We start from the raw sequence: 20,527 nt of genomic DNA on the forward strand, positions 1-20,527 counted from the left end.
TATTATAAGAATTTATATTTTTAGCCCATTTTTAATAAAAACTACATTTTCGCCCTAAATTTTGTATAAATAACATTTTAGGACCAAATTAGAATAAAGAGTCATTTTCAGCCCATAAAACTGTAGATTTTCATTTTTGACTCAAATTTATATAGAATGACATTTTGGTCCACAAAAATGATAATTTTTACATTTTGGGCCCAATAACCGTAAAGGCCAGTGATATGGCCCATTATGCAAAAAATTCACTTTTGGCTCCTTAAGTGTCACAAATATCATAAATACACACTTTTTAAAATAAAATGGCTCTTTTGACCCTTGCAAAAATCGTAAATGTCAAGAAGGTCTCATTTTTTTTTTGTTTATTTGTCAAAAATGACTCTTTTTCAAGATTTTGTTTAGTTTCTTATGAATCTTCACATGTTTAACCTAGTAAGTTGTATGAAGTGTTTTAGTTTATAAACATCACAACTTTTGGTTAGAATTTTCGAGATCTATAGTGTTTCATCACCTAATCACAACTTAAATCAAGTAAAACACCCATAACATGCATAAATACATAGATCTACCACATGTGCAACTTGTACTCTCCCCCAAAACATGCTAAAACCAAAAATAAGGGATATAAAACTCACTTTTCCTTGAGGTTCTCGGTTTGATGAAGAGATGGAAAAAGATGATGTGATTCTCGGCCCTAGCAAGCTCCTTGAGATGATTTTTGAACTTAGATGGTCCTAGTGAAGTATGATCCACGGTTTGGAGCAAATGAGTAACAAATTTTAACAAAATTGTGAAGTTAAACTTGCTTGAGTAAGAGTAGATTACCAATTATGGATGAGGACTTGATGCAAACTTCTTAGAAGCACCCTCCAAAGGCCACGAAATTTTGAGGAGTAGAGATGAGTTCTTGAGAGAGTCTTGAAAGTGTTTGAAAGAAAGGGAGGTGGTGGGAGGGTGTGTTCGGCCGAGAGATAGAAGAAGAGGGGGAGAAGAGATTAGGAATTTTTCATGTAGGATAATAGATCTCCTTGAGGTATGTGATTATCTAGATACATGCTAGATAATTATGTGTTTTCAAGGTTTAATCAAACCTTCTTCCATTTCTTTATTTATTTATTTTTTTGTTTTGGGCCGAGTATTGGGCTAGAAAGAAGGGAAATGGAATAGTTTGGGCCCATTCTTGGTTTTGCTCGATTTTTATGAAGCTTAAAAATATTTTTCGGCCCATTGGGGCCCTTATTAAAGTTCTCGGCCCAATGAAGCCCAATTAAAGAGTTTACGGCCCATTAGGGCAAATGAAATCGTTTATGGTCCAACAAGGCCCATTAGAGATAAGATGTATTATTCTAGGCTTACATGGTCCAAAATGCTAAAGTTTCATGAATGTGGGTCCAATTAGGGTTCCTAGGCTCAAGATAGTCAAGATGAAGGTTTATTGGTCCATTAGGCCCAATAAGAGAATCCTAATTCATATTAAACTTGAACCGGGATTTTTAGGGTTTTCAACACATAATTTACTATAGGAGATGTATTGTATAAGATTTTGAGCTTTACTGAAGAATGTTGATTAAGTTTGTTGTCATTCAATGAGCATAGGGTATAATATCAAATTAGGGTTACAAGTATCACAGTAGAGGATGTTTACATGAGACTAGAATTTCCTAGCCACAATGTTAATTGTCACAGTTTAGGATTCTCAAACCTCATACCTATCATAGGTTTTTGCTCCTTCCAGTCTTGTTCTTCATTGAAAATATTTGGCAAATCATCAGCAACATCAACTTCTTCGGCTTCATTCTCAGCCATGTCAACATCAATAGGTTTACAATGACCTATATTCTCACCCATTTCACAATCTGGAGCATTATCTGTTTTGAAAATATAAGGGTTGAAATTTTCATTCCTATGCTTTGTCTCACTCGTTTCAACATCAGCATGTACATCATATACTACTTCTTCCTGGATATTATCTACTACTTCCTATCTATCTTCATCCAACGACTCTTTTATGTTAGTATTACCACAATGGTCTGCATACATTAGGATTTTAACACAACATTCATACACAATGGCTATAAATTTGGCATACTAAAGTTCATTCCTAATTAACCTCAAACCTTTTGGGAAATCAAATACAATTGAAGAGATAAAGAAATAATTACCTCTGAGACGCGGAAATTAAGAATATGTTAAATCAAATTTATAGGGAAGAATATACAGTCAACGGGCCGAAAAGAATTTATATTTCCTGGGAAATCAAACAGCCATTTCGTCTCTTCAGCATATAACGGCTGATTTTCAATTCTAGATATCTCTAATTCCTAAGATCTTTGATTGAAAATTTATAGGGGCAGTTGTGATGGGTAGAATTTTCACCTTTACTTATTAAAAATATCTTGAACTTATACTAACATCCTAGGTAACTCAAGATCTTGGATTAGTCAATATCTTGGTATTAACATCATATTTCTTGTGATGTTATATGCGGGATTAAAGACTTTATTGAAAAGGGATGGACCAAGTTAAAGGGTACGTTGTTAAAGTATAATAAATGTTGAAGTATTTCTTAAACATTGGGTCAATCATTAATCAAGGAACATCCCGAGATATTAGGACAATTAGTTAGAAGATCCTTGTGTGTGTGTGTGTGTGTGTGTGTGTGTATATATATATATATATATATATATATATATATATATATAAAAGACTAGTGGATCGTACTTCATAGACATGTTCTGACTTCTACTCTCACTTTCTCTTTGAACACACTTGAACAAAATTACACGGTTCACTCTTGAAAATAATTACACAATCATCATGATCAGCTAGCATTTATTTAATAAAAGTTCTAATGAAGTGTGACATTGTCACCTCCTAACGTTTTATACCGGAGATCCTAAAGGATTAAAGTATTTTCTCGTATATCTTTGTGTTCTCGCAATCATTTTTACCTATTGTTTGTTCTTTAACCAATTTATATACTTGCAAATTTACAAATGTTTATTCGACTATTTCACTTTATTTGTTCAATTACAACCCAAAGATACTCTCTAGTGTCTTGGCTCTTTTTGAATATCTATAATTGTTCCTTCAACTAGAGTGAAAGCATATTTATTGGTTCTCCTACACTAAATCATACTCACTTTAATGTCAAATGTGTTCTTCACTTCCACTTTAAGCAGTCTAACACTCATCTTCTAATTTTTTACAAATTCTTGAGTGAAATGGCTTCCTATCCATCCGTAAATGGCAATTGAGCCAAATTTGAAATTCCTAGCACAATTATGCTCATTTACAAGAGACTTGATCTGGAAAGACTGATTGTCACTCATCCATGACCCCCCCAAAGCCTAAAAGTATAGTTTATATCACAACATTTAACTACTATAATTTCTTAAAAAACATAGTTGATAACTATTTGCAACTGCATAATTACATAGTGTGTCTTTGAGCTGTTTATGTCACACCCCCGAACCAGACGGCGAAAACGTCTGGGGGCTTGCGCGTGACTTCATCTTGTAATATCATCACAACTGTATATAATTGAAACTAGACAACACCATCATCGTACATATCAAAATATAACCAGCATTATTTACATCAAGTACAGTATCATAAATTACATGTCCAATATATTAAATGTATGATGATAACAAAATACAACAAATTCCACATTTCTAGCTTACCTTTCCGCTTAACAATTTCCTGAGAATACAAGTTATTTTGAAAACGTCAACATATATAATATTGGTGAGTTCATAAGCATATTTCAATGAAAAGTTTTGAATTATTTGTAAAAGTCCAGAAAATCCGATATTTTCTAAAATAAAATGTTTTGAACGTGATGTATCAAAATCAAGTATTTATGCATGTTTGCTTTCAGTATTTGGAATGTATAAAATGTAATCCAGATAAAAACCCATTATTTTCTGTAGCAAGTAAAAGATATTGTTTAACTGTGTATTACCCTAGAAAATCCTATATTTTCTGTTTATAAAAGTGTTGTGCTCTCAACCCTAAGACCGAATAAGAGTATATGTATGTTTTTGTTACCACAAGATTTTATAGGTATTCCATAAAATTATGTTGGAGAGGAATTCTAAGTGAGTCGTTTTAACCATACTTGATTATGTCGAATTCTCTTGTCGTGGCGTCCTTAGGCGCCAGTTTGATTTACGGTAAGGTTTGTCACCCTAGACTGGCCTAGTCTAACTGTAGCGAACAGCTCAGGTGTAGGTTGTCACCCCGTATAGATCTATACACAAACTCCTGCTCTCCCTCCAAGAGACTCTGGTTATAACTACATGCTACGATCATACACTCTAGAGGTGTCAACCGACGTGTCTCACTAGCAACCTTGACTGAGTTTACGCGATTATTGCATAATGTTATATAATGTTTTCTTGTATGTTTCATGTTTTTAATAAAATATCTAACGGGTATGTAAATGAATGTACGAGGCCCAAAAGACATGTAGTAAGCCCAATAAACATGTAGTGTATTGTTTGGGTCCAATAAGCATGTATATGGGCCACTAAGACCCATTAAACATGTAATGCATAGTTTAGATCCAATTAGCGTGTATATGGGCCACTAAGGCCAATTAAACATGTAATGCATAGTTTAGGCCCAATAGGCATGTAGTTCACATCTTTAGTCCAATGTAAGTTGAGATTTTTGTCCCGAGTACCCATAAGTTGATGTATCCGACCCATTAATATAAAAATTTACATTTTTTGCCCCTTTTTAAATAAAATGACATTTTATGTCCAAGTTTTGTAGAAAACAACATTTTCGGACCATATATATATATATATATATATATATATATATAATGACATATTTGGCCCAAATATTTATATTTCTATTTTCAGCCCGTTATTATAAGAATTTATATTTTTAGCCCATTTTTAATAAAAACTACATTTTCGGCCTAAATTTTGTATAAATAACATTTTAGGCCCAAATTAGAATAAAGAGTCATTTTCAGCCCATAAAACTGTAGATTTTCATTTTTGACTCAAATTTGTATAGAATGACATTTTGGTCCACAAAAATGATAATTTTTACATTTTGGGCCCAATAACCGTAAAGGCCAGTGATATGGCCCATTATGCGAAAAAATCACTTTTGGCCCCTTAAGTGTCACAAATGTCATAAATACACACTTTTTAAAATAAAATGGCTCTTTTGACCCTTGCAAAAACCGTAAATGTCAAGAAGGTCTCATTTTTTTTGTTTATTTGTCAAAAATGACTCTTTTTCAAGATTTTGTTTAGTTTCTTATGAATCTTCACATGTTTAACCTAGTAAGTTGTATGAAGTGTTTTAGTTTATAAACATCACAACTTTTGGTTAGAATTTTCGAGATCTATAGTGTTTCATCACCTAATCACAACTTAAATCAAGTAAAACACCCATAACATGCATAAATACATAGATCTACCACATGTGCAACTTGTACTCTCCCCCAAAACATGTTAAAACCAAAAACAAGGGGTATAAAACTCACTTTTCATTGAGGTTCTCGGTTTGATGAAGAGATGGAAAAAGATGATGTGATTCTCGGCCCTAGCAAGCTCCTTGAGATGATTTTTGAACTTAGATGGTCCTAGTGAAGTATGATCCACGGTTTGGAGCAAATGAGTAACAAATTTTAACAAAATTGTGAAGTTAAACTTGCTTGAGTAAGAGTAGATTACCAATTATGGATGAGGACTTGATGCAAACTTCTTAGAAGCACCCTCCAAAGGCCACGAAATTTTGAGGAGTAGAGAGGAGTTCTTGAGAGAGTCTTGAAAGTGTTTGAAAGAAAGGGAGGTGGTGGGAAGGTGTGTTCGGCCGAGGGATAGAAGAAGAGGGGGAGAAGAGATTAGGAATTTTGCATGAAGGATAATAGATCTCCTTGAGGTATGTGATTATCTAGATACATGCTAGATAATTATGTGTTGTCAAGGTTTAATCAAACCTTCTTCCATTTCTTTATTTATTTATTTTTTTGTTTTGGGCCGAGTATTGGGCTAGGAAGAAGGGAAATGGAATAGTTTGGGCCCATTCTTGGTTTTGCTCGATTTTTATGAAGCTTAATAATATTTTTCGGCCCATTGGGCCCCTTATTAAATTTCTCGGCCCAATGAAGCCCAATTAAAGAGTTTACGGCCCATTAGGGCAAATGAAATCGTTTATGGTCCAACAAGGCCCATTAGAGATAAGATGTATTATTCTAGGTTTACATGGTCCAAAATGCTAAAGTTTCATGAATGTGGGTCCAATTAGGGTTCCTAGGCTCAAGATAGTCAAGATGAAGGTTTATTGGTCCATTAGGCCCAATAAGAGAATCCTAATTCATATTAAACTTGAACCGGGATTTTTAGGGTTTTCAACACATAATTTACTATAGGAGATGTATTGTATAAGATTTTGAGCTTTACTGAAGAATGTTGATTAAGTTTGTTGTCATTGAATGAGCATAGGGTATAATATCAAATTAGGGTTACAAGTATCACAGTAGAGGATGTTTACATGAGACTAGAATTTCCTAGCCACAATGTTAGTTGTCACAGTTTAGGATTCTCAAACCTCATACCTATCATAGGTTTTTGCTCCTTCCAGTCTTGTTCTTCATTGAAAATATTTGGCAAATCATCAGCAACATCAACTTCTTCGGCTTCATTCTCAGCCATGTCAACATCAATAGGTTTACAATGACCTATATTCTCACCCATCTCACAATCTGGAGCATTATCTGTTTTGAAAATATGAGGGTTGAAATTTTCATTCCTATGCTTTGTCTCACTCATTTCAACATCAGCATGTACATCATATACTACTTCTTCCTGGATATTATCTACTACTTCCTATCTATCTTCATCCAACGACTCTTTTATGTTAGTATTACCACAATGGACTGCATACATTAGGATTTTAACACAACATTCATACACAATGGCTATAAATTTGGCATATTGAAGTTCATTCCTAATTAACCTCAAACCTTTTGGGAAATCAACATCAGGAAAACAGTAATATAGCTTATCACATTTTTCTCATGTGAATCTTTCCATTAACACGTAGCACTCGTCCTTATTTATGCCTGTGAAATCAATGTTTTGCAGCCTCTAATTAGTTTTATCGATGTATCGTATAGGGTACTTGGCAAAGATTCTTGGAAGTGAACATCCAAAATGATGTGGACAGCCATGGTTGAGGAAAGAAAATGGAAGAAGGAAACAGATACAAACGGTGGAGAAATGATGAATGAAGTGTTGTCGGTATTTGTCTCATTAAAAATCCTAAGGACACACAATTAGCAATTACATGTGGATTGCTTTAATGAGGTGACAAAGCAGTCGTCAACTTACCCCTTTACTTCTTCAAAAATTACCAATTAGACCTGACAAAAATAATTTTATTCTTTCATAAAGCACGCAAATAAGTTAAGAGACTGAATCAACAAATTCGATATATATTGTTGGGTTAACGTGTCATTTTTTCTAATTATAGGGCTTCAAAAATTACAGTAATAACAAACAACAATTATAACATCAACCAATCACAATGATTAAAAACGGATAAAGTCGATGCACCTACATTCACATCCGAAAACATTGTAATGGTTTGTTTATTTTATATATATATATATATATATATATATATATATATATATATATATATATATATGTTTTCTTTTTCTTTTTTTATGGCACTCAAAAATTACTTTTAATTATTTCAGGACTTGAACTCTCAACTTTAAGAAAAGAAAACAATATTTGATACCCTATTTATGTTAATATTATAAAATTAATAATTTTGAACTAATAAAATTAATATCAGGCCATTAAAAGTTAGATATCAAAAAAAATTTAATATTTAAAATTTTCTTTTCTTTTCAAACATTCCATGAGAATGATATCAGGAAGTAAATTAAAAATTCCAAGATAATCAAGAGATACAAAAGAGGCTTTTTAAACACGGTTGGAACTTGGAAATTATAGCATACAAAACATTCTCTAACAAAAAATATAGTGGATATACGGTTTTAAAATTTAAATTCCCAAAAGTGGATCCTGAGGGTGTTAGACTAAGCTTAAAAAATAAGTTTTTTAACTTATTGTCAGTTCCACACCGGTATAAGTTAAAATGAGGGTTTTGATAGACTGGTTTTTAAAAATAGCTTATAATGGTATGGAATCGGAGATAAGTAGTTTTTGATAAGTTACTAAGAGAGTGTTTGGCTAAGTTTATGAAAAATCATAAACACTTTTTAACTTATAGCTTATTCTTATAAGTTGATAAGTTATGGGTTTCTTATTTATGAATTTTAATTTATTGGGTCAAAATACATTTTAAGGAAGGTGGATATAATACACATTGTTTTTATGTATGACCTTAAAATGTATTTCGACTACTGTTTTTTCATGTATGAACTTGTATGTTCGTATATATATACTTAGCACTACAAAAAATTATTTGTTTCTTACACATAAGATCCACCAATCTCTAGCTTATGGGATCAACTTTAACCGACATTAGTATTCAAAACCACTAATAACATTCATACGTTTGTGGTAGTTATTGGTGTATACATATTCATATACATATACATATGCAATGCCATGTTTTTGGTCTCTTTGAAGATCTCAAACCACACACAATAATATAATATATATTCTTCCTCGTGTTTTGTGCCAATAAATCGAAGTTGCCTCTTTGGATTATCATGCAAACGATTTCATTAACCCATGCATATAGTCGAAATACATTTTAATGAAGGTGGATATAATATACATTGTCCATAGACATACCATGTCATTGATTATCATATACACCTTAAGATTTCATTGGACTTCTAATAGTAATCGCATAACTCTCTATAGTAACAAAAGAATGTTAATACTTAATGCACCTTTGATTTGGGTTAATAATCTTCAACAATGATTTCATCCGGATCATTCAACATAAATTCCCTTATTTTCATATGCTATAACATTTACACTAATTTCAATTACTATGTGAAATACTTCCTAGCATTTCATACATTGCATTTCTAAATTCTAATTAAGATACTATACTTTGTTATTTTGCCATAATAGACAATATATTTACATTTATCCTTATCCTCAATTGCATTAAATCATGTAGTTCTTGAGATTTTATCCATTAATACTATATATGTAAATACTCATGAAAGCATTGTAGTTTCAAATTTACACCATATGATTGCATAATAATATAAATACAATCATAACCAATTCATACCTCTAAATGTGCATAATGGAGGGGTCTGAATTGACATTTGTACCCTTTAGATGCAAAACGTACAACTCATTAATGCATAAAATACATAAATAGATTAATTGGTCATACTTATTCTCAATGACTTTGGCATCCATAAACAACAAGATACAAAGTGTTTGTATGACTACAATATATAAAAACAAAATATAATAAAAGAGAAAAAAATAAAAATCATAACTTATCTTCAGCAATCTTGAAGAATGTATACGAAAGAATTATATTATTAATACCATCCATCCTAGGATCCGTTTCAAACTCTGGGTCTATGTAAAAGAACACCTACAAAGAAGGGCATTTTAGTCTTTTGGCATAACATTTCATTTTTTAGCAATTAAAAAAGTCTACACTCTAACTTCCATATTGTAGTTATTATAACACATTCATGATGTTATTGCTTCTAAGTCAACTTGTTTCCAAGGGCACTTTAGAAAGTCAAAAATCAAAATAATGTAGTTAACTAGTTTTCATGGGACAAAGGGTATTTTAGACCATTTACTTACAGGCATATCAATCTGCTCTCCTGGAAGAAGCCGTTGTTCCTCAAAGCAAAAGCATTGTATTTTGTTGAAATAAACAGCAGCCTGAACATCCACATAAACTTTTAAAATTTTTACAAAATGACAAATTTACCCTTTAAACTTGTAACATTATATTTAATTACCTTCATTGGTGTAACATTATATGTAGACATGCCAGTTATAGGAGTTGAACTACGGTTTTCAGCAGTGTAAAAAGCAAGAGCACTTTCACCTGGCTTTACCCTTACCTATATTATATATACACAAGATAAATCAATAAATATATAATCACTTACTTTTTACAAATTTACCCTTGTTTATTTTTCCTTTCATTATATTTTGATCAATTTTGGTCAACCTCTCTTTGAATTATAAATTTATACTAACCTCTCTTTGAGTAGGGATGAATTTCCATGGCATTCCATCTGACACGTCAGCATTGAAGTGCACCACAATTTCCCTGTAATAATACATCAAAAATCTTCTAAGAAACAAGTATAACATAAAAGACATAAAAAGGAGATCATTTCATTGGAATCTTGAAAGTTGAAATTACACACCTATTTGTAACTGTTCCATCTTGGGAATGTCGTGCAATTTTTTCCTCTACTGTCTGCAGAGTGAAAAGAAAAAAACAAATTTATGGGAGAAAAATGTAAATTATGAAATTGAAAAGAAATAAAATCAGAAAGTTTTGTGCATACCTCTCGCCTTTGAACAGTGCCTCCATAGCCAGTGGCTTGACAAAACCTTCTATATAGAGGAACAGCAGCATAAGTACATCCCACCATTGCAAACACTAAACCTGTTAAGTAATAAAGCATCTTTCTTGATTTCTGTTCTCTAATGACATTTGTAACATACTGACGATGAGAACCCAAAGGTGTCTTGAAGTATCCATTTCGCAAATGAGAGATTTTGTTGAAAGAGTTCGTATTATGTGCAGATCTAGAGGTGAAACTTCGAAATTCAGAGTAGAATTGGTTATGTTTTGAACTACTAGCTCCCACGAAACTATATCTTCTCTGTCCAGCTTCGAGTAGAGACCTGAATCAATAATAATGGTTTAATAATGATTAAAGAAGACCTAAATCAGTTGAAACCCTAAATAATTAGACATTCAGATTTGAACGCATATCCAAACATCCCTAAGATTCGATAACAGAAAGCGGAGATGATGATTTACGGTTCCAAATTGACGGAAAAGTGATTAAATTTATGAAACCTAACATAATGTTAGTCACTCCAATGGCAGCATAAGAAATTTGCGATCCAGAAGTAGCAAAACGGAGAATTGGTATTCTAATTTTGATTAAACGGATTCAATTCGAGTGTGAAGATATATTCATATAAGTAAAACATGAAACAATAGCATGTTGTATACAGCACGTAATTACTGGAACGAGAGCAAGTGAAGACGCATACCTCGAGTTGACAGGGGTGCGGTTTAGGGTTTTGCAAAGGGAAGACAACTGAGAGGATCTTGCATACAGCCTAGCAAATGACATGCTCGATGATTTTGTTTTGCAATCAACACGTATAATTAGTTGAACATTTTTCGTAGGATATGAAGCACAATAACAAAATCAGGGATCTGTAAACTAATTTAGCAACAAACCTAAAATTGATATTGTGCTAAAATTTTATAAATGAGATGAAATGAATTCGAATGAAGAACCCTGGGGTGCCAGAATTTACTACGTACCCGCCCCCAAAACCATATGTATCTTCGGTTCCGGGTTGGGCCTACCGAATGAAAGTTAAACGGGTAAAGGTGGGTCAAACGGATGATAAGGTTATAAATAAATCGAACGAATACGAATAAGGGTTTGTTCATATTCATTCATTTAAATTAGATGAATGAACGAACGAACATTAAAAAAATAAAGTGATATTTTTTTTATTTATATTCGTTTGTTTAACAAATTACATTGTTAATATTCGTTCGTTTGAATTCGTGAACATATTAAATGAACATAAATGAACAGAGATAAAAAAAAAATTGAACATATAATATAATAATGTAATTAAACACAATTGAACATATATTAACATAAAAGGGACTGACATGAACGACCATAAACGAATAATATACACAAATGTTCACGGACACAATTGAATGAACAAGACAATTGTTCATGCTCGTTTGATTAACTAAATGAACGAGAATTTGTTTTCGCGTTTATTCATTTATTAAATAAACGAACATAAACGACTTTCTCGTCAAATGATTCACGAACAATTTGCTAACGTTCAGTTCATTTACAGCCATTTTTAGTATATTCAAAACTTATGCAAAAATGTGGATCGAATTAATGTTTTATTCATTTCTATTCACAAATTCAATTTATAAGCTACACACATAAAGAAACCTAAAGATAAAAGATGTTAAATGTTTATTTATTTTAATTAATATTATTTTAACTTATGTAACAAATTAATGTTTACTCTAATAAATGAAGGTTTTTTTGTCACATGTCACACTCTCATTTAATTTATCAAATGTCATTTTGTGGTTATTTTGATTAATTATTTTACACATATCATTTTATGGGTTTTTTCAATTTTAATAAATTTCACAAAATATTTTAATATAATAATTTCAATAAATGTAGTAATAAATGAATATCAATTTCATTAATAGACTTACCTTATTATTTTAAAATAATCAAGTTAAAGCTAATTAGTTTATTTTGCTTGTTTATTTAAATTTAAAATATAAAAATAGTCAATTTTAATAATTCATTATTTTTTATATTTTCTTATAAATATAAAGTTCATAAGTATTTAGACATTTATAGTTATTTATTTTAATTAACTCATGTAATACATGGGTCTTACACCTAGTTATATATTATATGCACATCATTTTAATATTGAATTTACTTCAATATCGAACAAGTTTGATTTAGAGACTTATAATCAAATTTGGAATCAGATAAAAACAACACATGAGTGTGACAAAGTTCCTCATATAATGTTCATTCCGCTCCCATATTGAGAGAGCATCATATGCATAGAACAAATGTGACAACAATCGCTCACAAACCGATATGTACTACACGAAAAAAATTGCAAAAACTAGAAATGAGTATGGTGCAGTTCGATACGGTTATTGGCTAAACCCGAACCGCAAACCGTAAATATGGTTTACATTTTTTAACTTAAATGGTGCAATTATTTTTCAGTGCAGTTTATGTGGTTCAGTTTTTATGCAATTGCAATTTGCTTTTAAGAGAGACTTTAACATATATACGTGGAGTCTAACATTACCTCTTCAAAAAAGTCATTGTCCACAACATGTTCTCTCATATAGTTTTGTCTCCAATAATTGCAACAATAATATGATATCATGTAAAAATACGTAGAACTCAAAATCGTCGCTCCAAAAGAGTCTTATGAAAAAGAAAGGCTCTATCCAACATATATGTGGAGCCTAACATTGTCTCTTCAAAAAAGTCATTGCCCACGTGTTCTCCCATATAGCTTTATTTCCAATAATCGTAACAATAATATATATATATATATATATATATATATATATATATATATATATATACACACACACACAGAGGTAGGTTCCGTTGAGATTAAAAATAAAATAGAGATCTTGAAATTCAATCTCAGCCACATATTTCAAGTCTGCTGCTCTAAACCTCAAGCGTACCGGCGCAACAGGTCTGTTATAATCATAAATGATTATATAGCATCGCTCATTCCTTTCTCCTTCGCCACCATCCCCACCACCACAACCGACACCGCCACCACCACGACCACCACTTCTAACACCATCCGACCCCGCTACTGTCACATATGTCACTTATATCATCGTCACCTCTTTCACCACCATATTTTTTACCACAAATTGTCCTAACAATATGTGATTACTCAGTCTGTGAACAGAAATATATGTATAATCATTTATGATTACGCATACATTCCTACTGTCGGTACACTAAAAAGTTACAGCGGCAAATTAGAAATGTATGGCTCATGTTGAATGTTAAGATCTCTACTTTTCTTTTAATCTCAAGTGAATCGTCCTATATATATATATATATATATATATATATATATATATATATATATATATATATATATATATATATATATACATACTTGCGGTGTACCCGCGCAAAGCGGCGGGGCGTGTAAATTCTTTCGGTGATATGTTTCTTCTACAAAAATGTTATGTTACAAAAAGAAAATACATGTCGAAGACAAACTAATCAAACTATGGTGTTATTTGTTATATGATACATCAAATAACCGATAAAAATAAACTGGTCAAGACGACATAAAATATGAAATGTTTAAGTCATTCAAACAAAAATAAAGAATTATAAGAATACACAAAATATGAAAATTTGTAATAACACATGACTAACTATATATTATTAATCGTACAACACTTCTTTATACACCACATTTAATATATAAACTTCATCACCTTTTAAATTTTCGTTAGGCTTCACTAATACTTTTGTGGTCCTAGCAGAAACAATATTATGTAAAAATACTTAAAGTTTGTCTTCTTTATGATTTTATTACTAACTTTGGACTTTTATGCTATAAATTTGGATATGACGGTTGAATGTCAAACATTTAGTAAATTTAAGGAGTAAAGTAATCAAGATTAATTAGTTTAAGACCCTAAACTATAAAATTTCTCATCTCCATACAAAATAGTAAAATACAACAAAAAAATTTCAAATATATCACTTTAAACTTAAAGATTGTATACCGAAAATGATAACAGTCTTGTAATAAGATTAGGTTGCAATTTAAACAATATTCAAACTTTCATATTTTTGGCCAATTAATTTCCCTTTTGGAAATATGACATATTACAAAGAACACATATTATGTGTTATTTTGAAAATTAGTTTCCTTAAGGGTTATGGGTTTTCGGTTTTTGGTTTAGATTTTGACCAAAATTAGTGGTATAGTTGTTAGAGTTGTGATCTTAGGTGGGGAGTTCAGTATGGAGATGGTATGATCCATTAAGTGATGAAAGTTTTTAGAAAATGGTAGTTATGCCCTTTTTATACATATATTCCAATTGCTATTCTAGTTTTTCTTATCAGTTCATTGCTAACATGTTCCAGTTATTCACTTTACAATCTCTAAAGTATTATGTGATCAATTTAATGAGATTCGACTGAATTGAACTACATTCTAAAAAACTGATCCGGTTTGCATTCAATTTAAATCCATTTTCCAATCTCTAAAGTATGATATGATAAGATATTTGTTTATTAATTTTCATTGTCAATGACCAATCTCCATTGATCTATAGACCTCGTCATGGATAGTGAGCAATTGGGATGAAATTCATTCTTTTTATTTGACATATTGGCAAATATTTTTATATTATCAGTATTTTCATAAAAAAAAATGTTATTTATACGTGTGTGTGTGTGTGATTGTATTATAAAGAAAATGATAGATTTATTAGTTGTGTGTTCCAAGATATTGCAATTAACTTTATTGTCATTTTCTAAAACCCATAACTTTATTTTTCATTTTTTTTACATGTATGGTTTGAAATTTACATATAGAAACAATTTTATTTTATTTGAATCCATTCAAAAAAAAATGTAAAACGGAAACAATGGATCGTTTGAGTATTCAAAAAAATACATTTTATGATTTCCATATTAAAAATTGCTGAATGTCGTTTTAAATATCTTTCATCGAATAATTTATCTTAGGAAACATGTCATATTATAGTAGATTATTATATAATTTTGTAATACTTATCTCATCACTATAAATATATATATAATTTGAAATAATAAATACAATGGACGAAGATTGTAAAAATTAGAAATAAAAGTAATAAGTTGTTGGTATTACACTATAGTTATATTAAAATTATTGGAGTTTAAATAGTTAGTTTTTATGTTAATAAAATTTAACTAAGTTATGATTCTAAAGACTAATATGACTCCATATTAGAATTTTTGTCATTAAATGTTTGGTTAGATTTGTCTTATTTATATAACTTCATATTAGAAAAAAAAAAAAAAAAAAAAAAAAAAAAAATTTAAGATTGTGTCTAAATCGATATCGACTGATATCAATTTACTTAAACTTTGTTTATATAAAACCTTAGAGGTTTGACTACCAACTAATAAAAAAATCATATTATTTTAGTTAATTAAATTATTGAATATCATGTCTATCCTAATATTAAAAATTATTAAATAAATCAACGTTTGTGTTTTAGTATTGAAGGTTATGTAAACTCTATTAAGATTGAATACCAAATTATCAAAACGCATATCAATGTTTCATGGCCCGATCATACGAATATATATATCTATACACATAAATTTATCCAAACATTAAGATTACAAAAAAGATACGTAAAACATTGATAAACAGCACGGATTAAAAAACATCTCATGCCTCCTTGTATTATTACAATTACAACAAATCAAAAAATAGTAATAAATATAATAGAGATGATTTTGTTACAATGGCCAGAAGTGCTTCTTATAATAAAAGAAATTCGCGATGCTTTACTTCACTTGAACCCTTTGCTAAAAGTGATAATTGTTAAAGATCTAATTGAAATTGTAGCTTCACGAAGGGTAAAATTGTAGTAAAACAAAGGGGAAATTGATGGATTAAGAGGCTCAGAATAAAAAACTAAAAATACAAACCAATTGACTCTATAACAATATTAATATGTAACTGAAACCTTTAGTTTTACTTCATTTTTTCTAACCATGTGATCCATGTCTTTACAAAATCCTTTAGTTTTTCCCTTTATATAGCACCAAAGTGAGTCCAGATGATGAATACTTGATTTCCTCCTTGTCACCAATTGGTAGCAAACTACCAGCTTTTGAAACACTTCATTCTTTCAAGTATCTTTTCCTATTTACCATCAAAGACATTTAGAAGATCAACTTTCCCCTGTTTGGATTCAATATTTTGAATTTATGTCAAATATATATATATATAAAATTCAAATTATAAGGTATGAAGAATTTTATAGATAACCCATGTGGTAAAGGGGGAAGCACATTAAAATATTAAACTGCACCTTTTATTGTTGTAGGCTTCAAAATTCCAGGTCTAATATGGACCATAAAAGATTCATAAGTAAAAGATGTAGAAAGTGCATTTATCTAAAATTGAAATTTATCTGCGAAGAAAAAAACCATAAAATTAAATACATATGAACCATAACAGAACCATCATATTATTAATAAGACACTAACATATAGAAATCAATCTTTATATAGATTATCATTCAATGAACTCATAATCAATATCAAATTTCAATATAAGCCTAAACAAACGAACTGAAAAACAAACATTTGCTTCTAGTTTTCCATACCTAAACCTAAAGAATTAGACGAAATAGCATGTTAATAAATGTTTTCTCCAATAATATGACTTTAAGGTAGAAATCCTTCATGTATTCAGGTTTCCACTTTCTAGGTCGTAAGATTTCAGACTTGAGTTTTTCTAAAGAAAATATTTTTATTCAAAAGTAATATACCTACAATCGGATCTGGAGAAGAAATCCATCAATGAACATAAAATCAGACTTGCATCCATTCATCACCAAAATCAAAATCGTATCGTTGTTAATTGATGGAAACGTCACCAAAAGAAGTAGAAAAAATCGAACTTGTAAATGGTGGTGGGATCGAAAGCAGCAAACAAAACCCTAACAAAATTATTTTATCTTCAAAAAAGCCCAATAAGATAGATATGTAGATATGCATTCCTATGTGGATATATTAAGAAACCTAACAACAAAAAACCCAAAATAAAGTTTTCTCACGTACTTCTTACGATCCAGTTACCGACATCACCAAAACATCCCATGGACTTCACAGGAACATGTTTGATTGTGGTGAGGCTAGGGTTTCCTGAGATTTTGAGTGACAAACATACAAAACTTTAGTTGGGAGAGCATAATATAAGAGAATAGAGAGGTTCGAGATTCTTGCCTGGAAATTCATAAATAAGGTGCTTGGCGGTGAATCGATGCAGATGGTATAGGGATCTAGATCAATATTCATGAAATCGACATGGTGGAGAGAGAAGCAATGGTGTTTAGAAAATGAAGCATCTCCATTTGTTCCTCTGCTTGTGTACCTCTCCATTCCATCGTTTTTTATTCCAAGGTTTAGTCTAGGGTTATAGGAGAGAAAACATGAGAGAACCGAATCAAAATTACCATTATGAGGGAGTGTATGGGAAATTGGAAATGCTAGATCTTTAAGTGTATATAGAGAATTTGGGATATAAGTTTCAATTTCAGTTTTAAAATTTAAAGCGTTGAAATTGATTAGTTATGCATATAATTAGGACGACGAATTCAAAATTTGCTAAGCAACAGGTGAGGTGTAGGTACTCGTTATACACGGAAAAAGATAAAAATCTTTTATTTGTGTTTGTTTTCACTTTATTCAAGTTTAGGCATAAATTACAGATGCGGTCACAGAAAAGTAATATGACTGTAGTTTATAACATAAAATTTTAAACTTTATACTACACTCTTGTTAATGGTAAAAAATCAGAAACATGATATTGTAGTTTATAACATGAAAATTTAAAGTGTATAGTTTACTGCTGTTAATGGTAAAAATCAATATACTTTCATTTTTATGTATAATACAAAATCTTACCTTTAGATCTTAAAATAAAATTGCATGCATTGATTAGTATTTAAAAACTTATACATTTAAAATTCGAAGAATGTGATGAAGCCTTGAATAGAAATGTTTAGCATAATTTAGGTTTAAACACACAGGCATATAAAAGATTAAAAGGCTTTAACAGAGGGCATACTCTGATTTTACGAATCAAAGTGATGAAAATGTTGATATTTTTTTTCTTCAATTTCTACAGAGGATTTGTGACAGAACGGACGTGTGAATGCAATACTACAAAGGTTAGAAATATTTATCAATGTTGTCAAAATCAATATCTTATTTAAAAATGTTTTATGTTTTGCAAAATCGGGATTGTATGATGGCATTGGGATCATAAGATCCTACCAAAATGAGCTTATATTCAAATTTGCTCGCAATAGAGTGTAATAACTTTAATTTCTTAAGCATCGTCAAAATTTTTGTTGATATAAACCGTAAACATTAAGAATAAAACATCTTAATTAGAAATAAGTTCATTTTAATCATGTTCAAGTCAGTGGCGGAGCCAGGATCAAAGTAAAGAGGTATCTCAATTTTTTTTAGGGTAACCCAATTTTTTCCCTGGGTGCTTGGGTTTCCCCAGTTCGGTTTCGGTTTTAAACCCAAATCTTAATCGAATCCTTAGTTAACCTCAAGTCTTGTTATATAAACATGAAGTTGAAGTATATTTTGATACTTGAATCGATGTGGGACTCAAAGTAGATATCAAATAAAGCATGAGGATAACAGGTTTATATAATAGAAAAAAATAGCTGAGTTTACATGTGTTTGGCGATGTGGGATAGAATAGCTGGGAAAATAAAACAAAAGTAAACAAAGAATATGTAAGAAGCGAGAATTGATTTTGAGACCTTTACTTCAATAAGTCAACGTCTTAACCAACAGACCAACTGTTTGTTTGTGTTTATAAGTGGAGGGATGCATATATATACACTATACCGATTTTTTTTAAGGATACGTAAACAAAAATTACACTACCGAAAAAATTTTGAGGGGTATCCCGGGCTACCCCGGGATCCCCTTGGATCCGCCCCTGGTTCAAGTAAGACATAAGATATTATCAATAGATAGGGATGAGTGTTCGATATCGGAGATTGAATCCATCTGTTTTTTCTCTCTCCACTTTTCTTCTCCTCTAACGCGGGTCGGCCGGCGGTTGCCATGGGAGGAAGAAAGCTAAGAGAAGATGTTCTTCTCTTAGGTCCTTTTTTCCGGTGTAGGAAAGCGCTCTCTTTTTTTTCATCCCTTCTGCTTTTCTTTTCAGATTTTTTATTGAATGCATGGCGTAGCTAGTAGTGGTGAGCATAAGCGGGTACCCGCCATATTTGACTGGAACCGGAAGTTCCTACAAAGTTGGAACCGTAACCGGAACCGGTGATACCGATTTCTAAAATATTGGAACCGGAACCGGAACCAGCGTGTAGCGGTTCCAAAACCGGGTACCCAGTTCGTTAGTTTTTTAGACTTTTAATATCTTAAAAAACCTATATATTTTGCATACTTACAAAAAAATAATTATCAATAAAATCAAACTAGTCATTCATTAAGCATCAAGAAGTAAATGATAACTGTAGCATAACTCTAAAAAGGTTGTGTGACCCATTTAGATAGAAAATTAATCATGCAGACGTACTAACATTTTTTGTGTGCAGACATTAATTTGATGTTAAATTTGAAACTAATTAATTTACATCACAGTACTAATTACACAATAACAAAATCAAACGACACAATAAGTCTTTCATAACTGTGTAAGTCGTTTAAATTACTATATATATATATATATATATATATATATATATATATATATATATATATATATATATATGCCGACGGTTACCCTGCGGTTAGCGGTTCCAAAAAACTAATAGTCGGAACCGGAACCGCATAAGACGGTTCCAAAACTTTGGGAACCGGAACCGGAACCGGCCGTTCCATGGCAGTTCCGATTCCTAAAACGGGTACCATGTCTGATGTTCACCCCTAGTAGCTAGGACCCTTAGAGATTATTATGAGTGTGCTCTGCCA

The 20,527-nt window shown here is 31.0% G+C and overlaps 1 protein-coding gene and 1 long non-coding RNA gene across 5 annotated transcripts; both read right to left on the reverse strand.

Annotated features, from left to right (window-relative positions):
* Positions 1–9,327: 9,327 nt before the first annotated feature.
* LOC145092875 (cytochrome c oxidase assembly protein CtaG / Cox11 family) lies at positions 9,328–11,517 on the reverse strand. The gene is made up of 7 exons (XM_079030865.1): positions 11,241–11,517; positions 10,520–10,862; positions 10,376–10,428; positions 10,203–10,275; positions 9,959–10,063; positions 9,798–9,878; positions 9,328–9,576 (listed from the first exon to the last, which is right to left on the reverse strand). The coding sequence occupies exons 1-7, from the start codon at positions 11,321–11,323 to the stop codon at positions 9,469–9,471; spliced, it is 846 nt and encodes a 281-aa protein (XP_078886991.1). The 5' UTR covers positions 11,324–11,517; the 3' UTR covers positions 9,328–9,468.
* A 4,654-nt stretch (positions 11,518–16,171) lies between these two features.
* LOC145092876 (uncharacterized) lies at positions 16,172–18,151 on the reverse strand. 4 transcript variants are annotated; one of them, XR_013702673.1, is made up of 5 exons: positions 17,792–18,150; positions 17,627–17,710; positions 17,335–17,505; positions 16,873–16,974; positions 16,172–16,742 (listed from the first exon to the last, which is right to left on the reverse strand). It is a non-coding gene; the product is annotated as an uncharacterized LOC145092876 (long non-coding RNA). The 4 variants fall into 4 exon arrangements; XR_013702672.1 differs by having other exon boundaries at positions 17,339–17,710; positions 17,792–18,151; XR_013702671.1 differs by having other exon boundaries at positions 17,335–17,710; positions 17,792–18,151.
* Between the last annotated feature and the right edge of the window lie 2,376 nt (positions 18,152–20,527).

This window comes from Lactuca serriola, chromosome 3 (assembly GCF_051521515.1).
Source record: "Lactuca serriola cultivar US96UC23 chromosome 3, Lser_US96UC23_V15, whole genome shotgun sequence".
Taxonomy (NCBI): domain Eukaryota; kingdom Viridiplantae; phylum Streptophyta; class Magnoliopsida; order Asterales; family Asteraceae; genus Lactuca; species Lactuca serriola.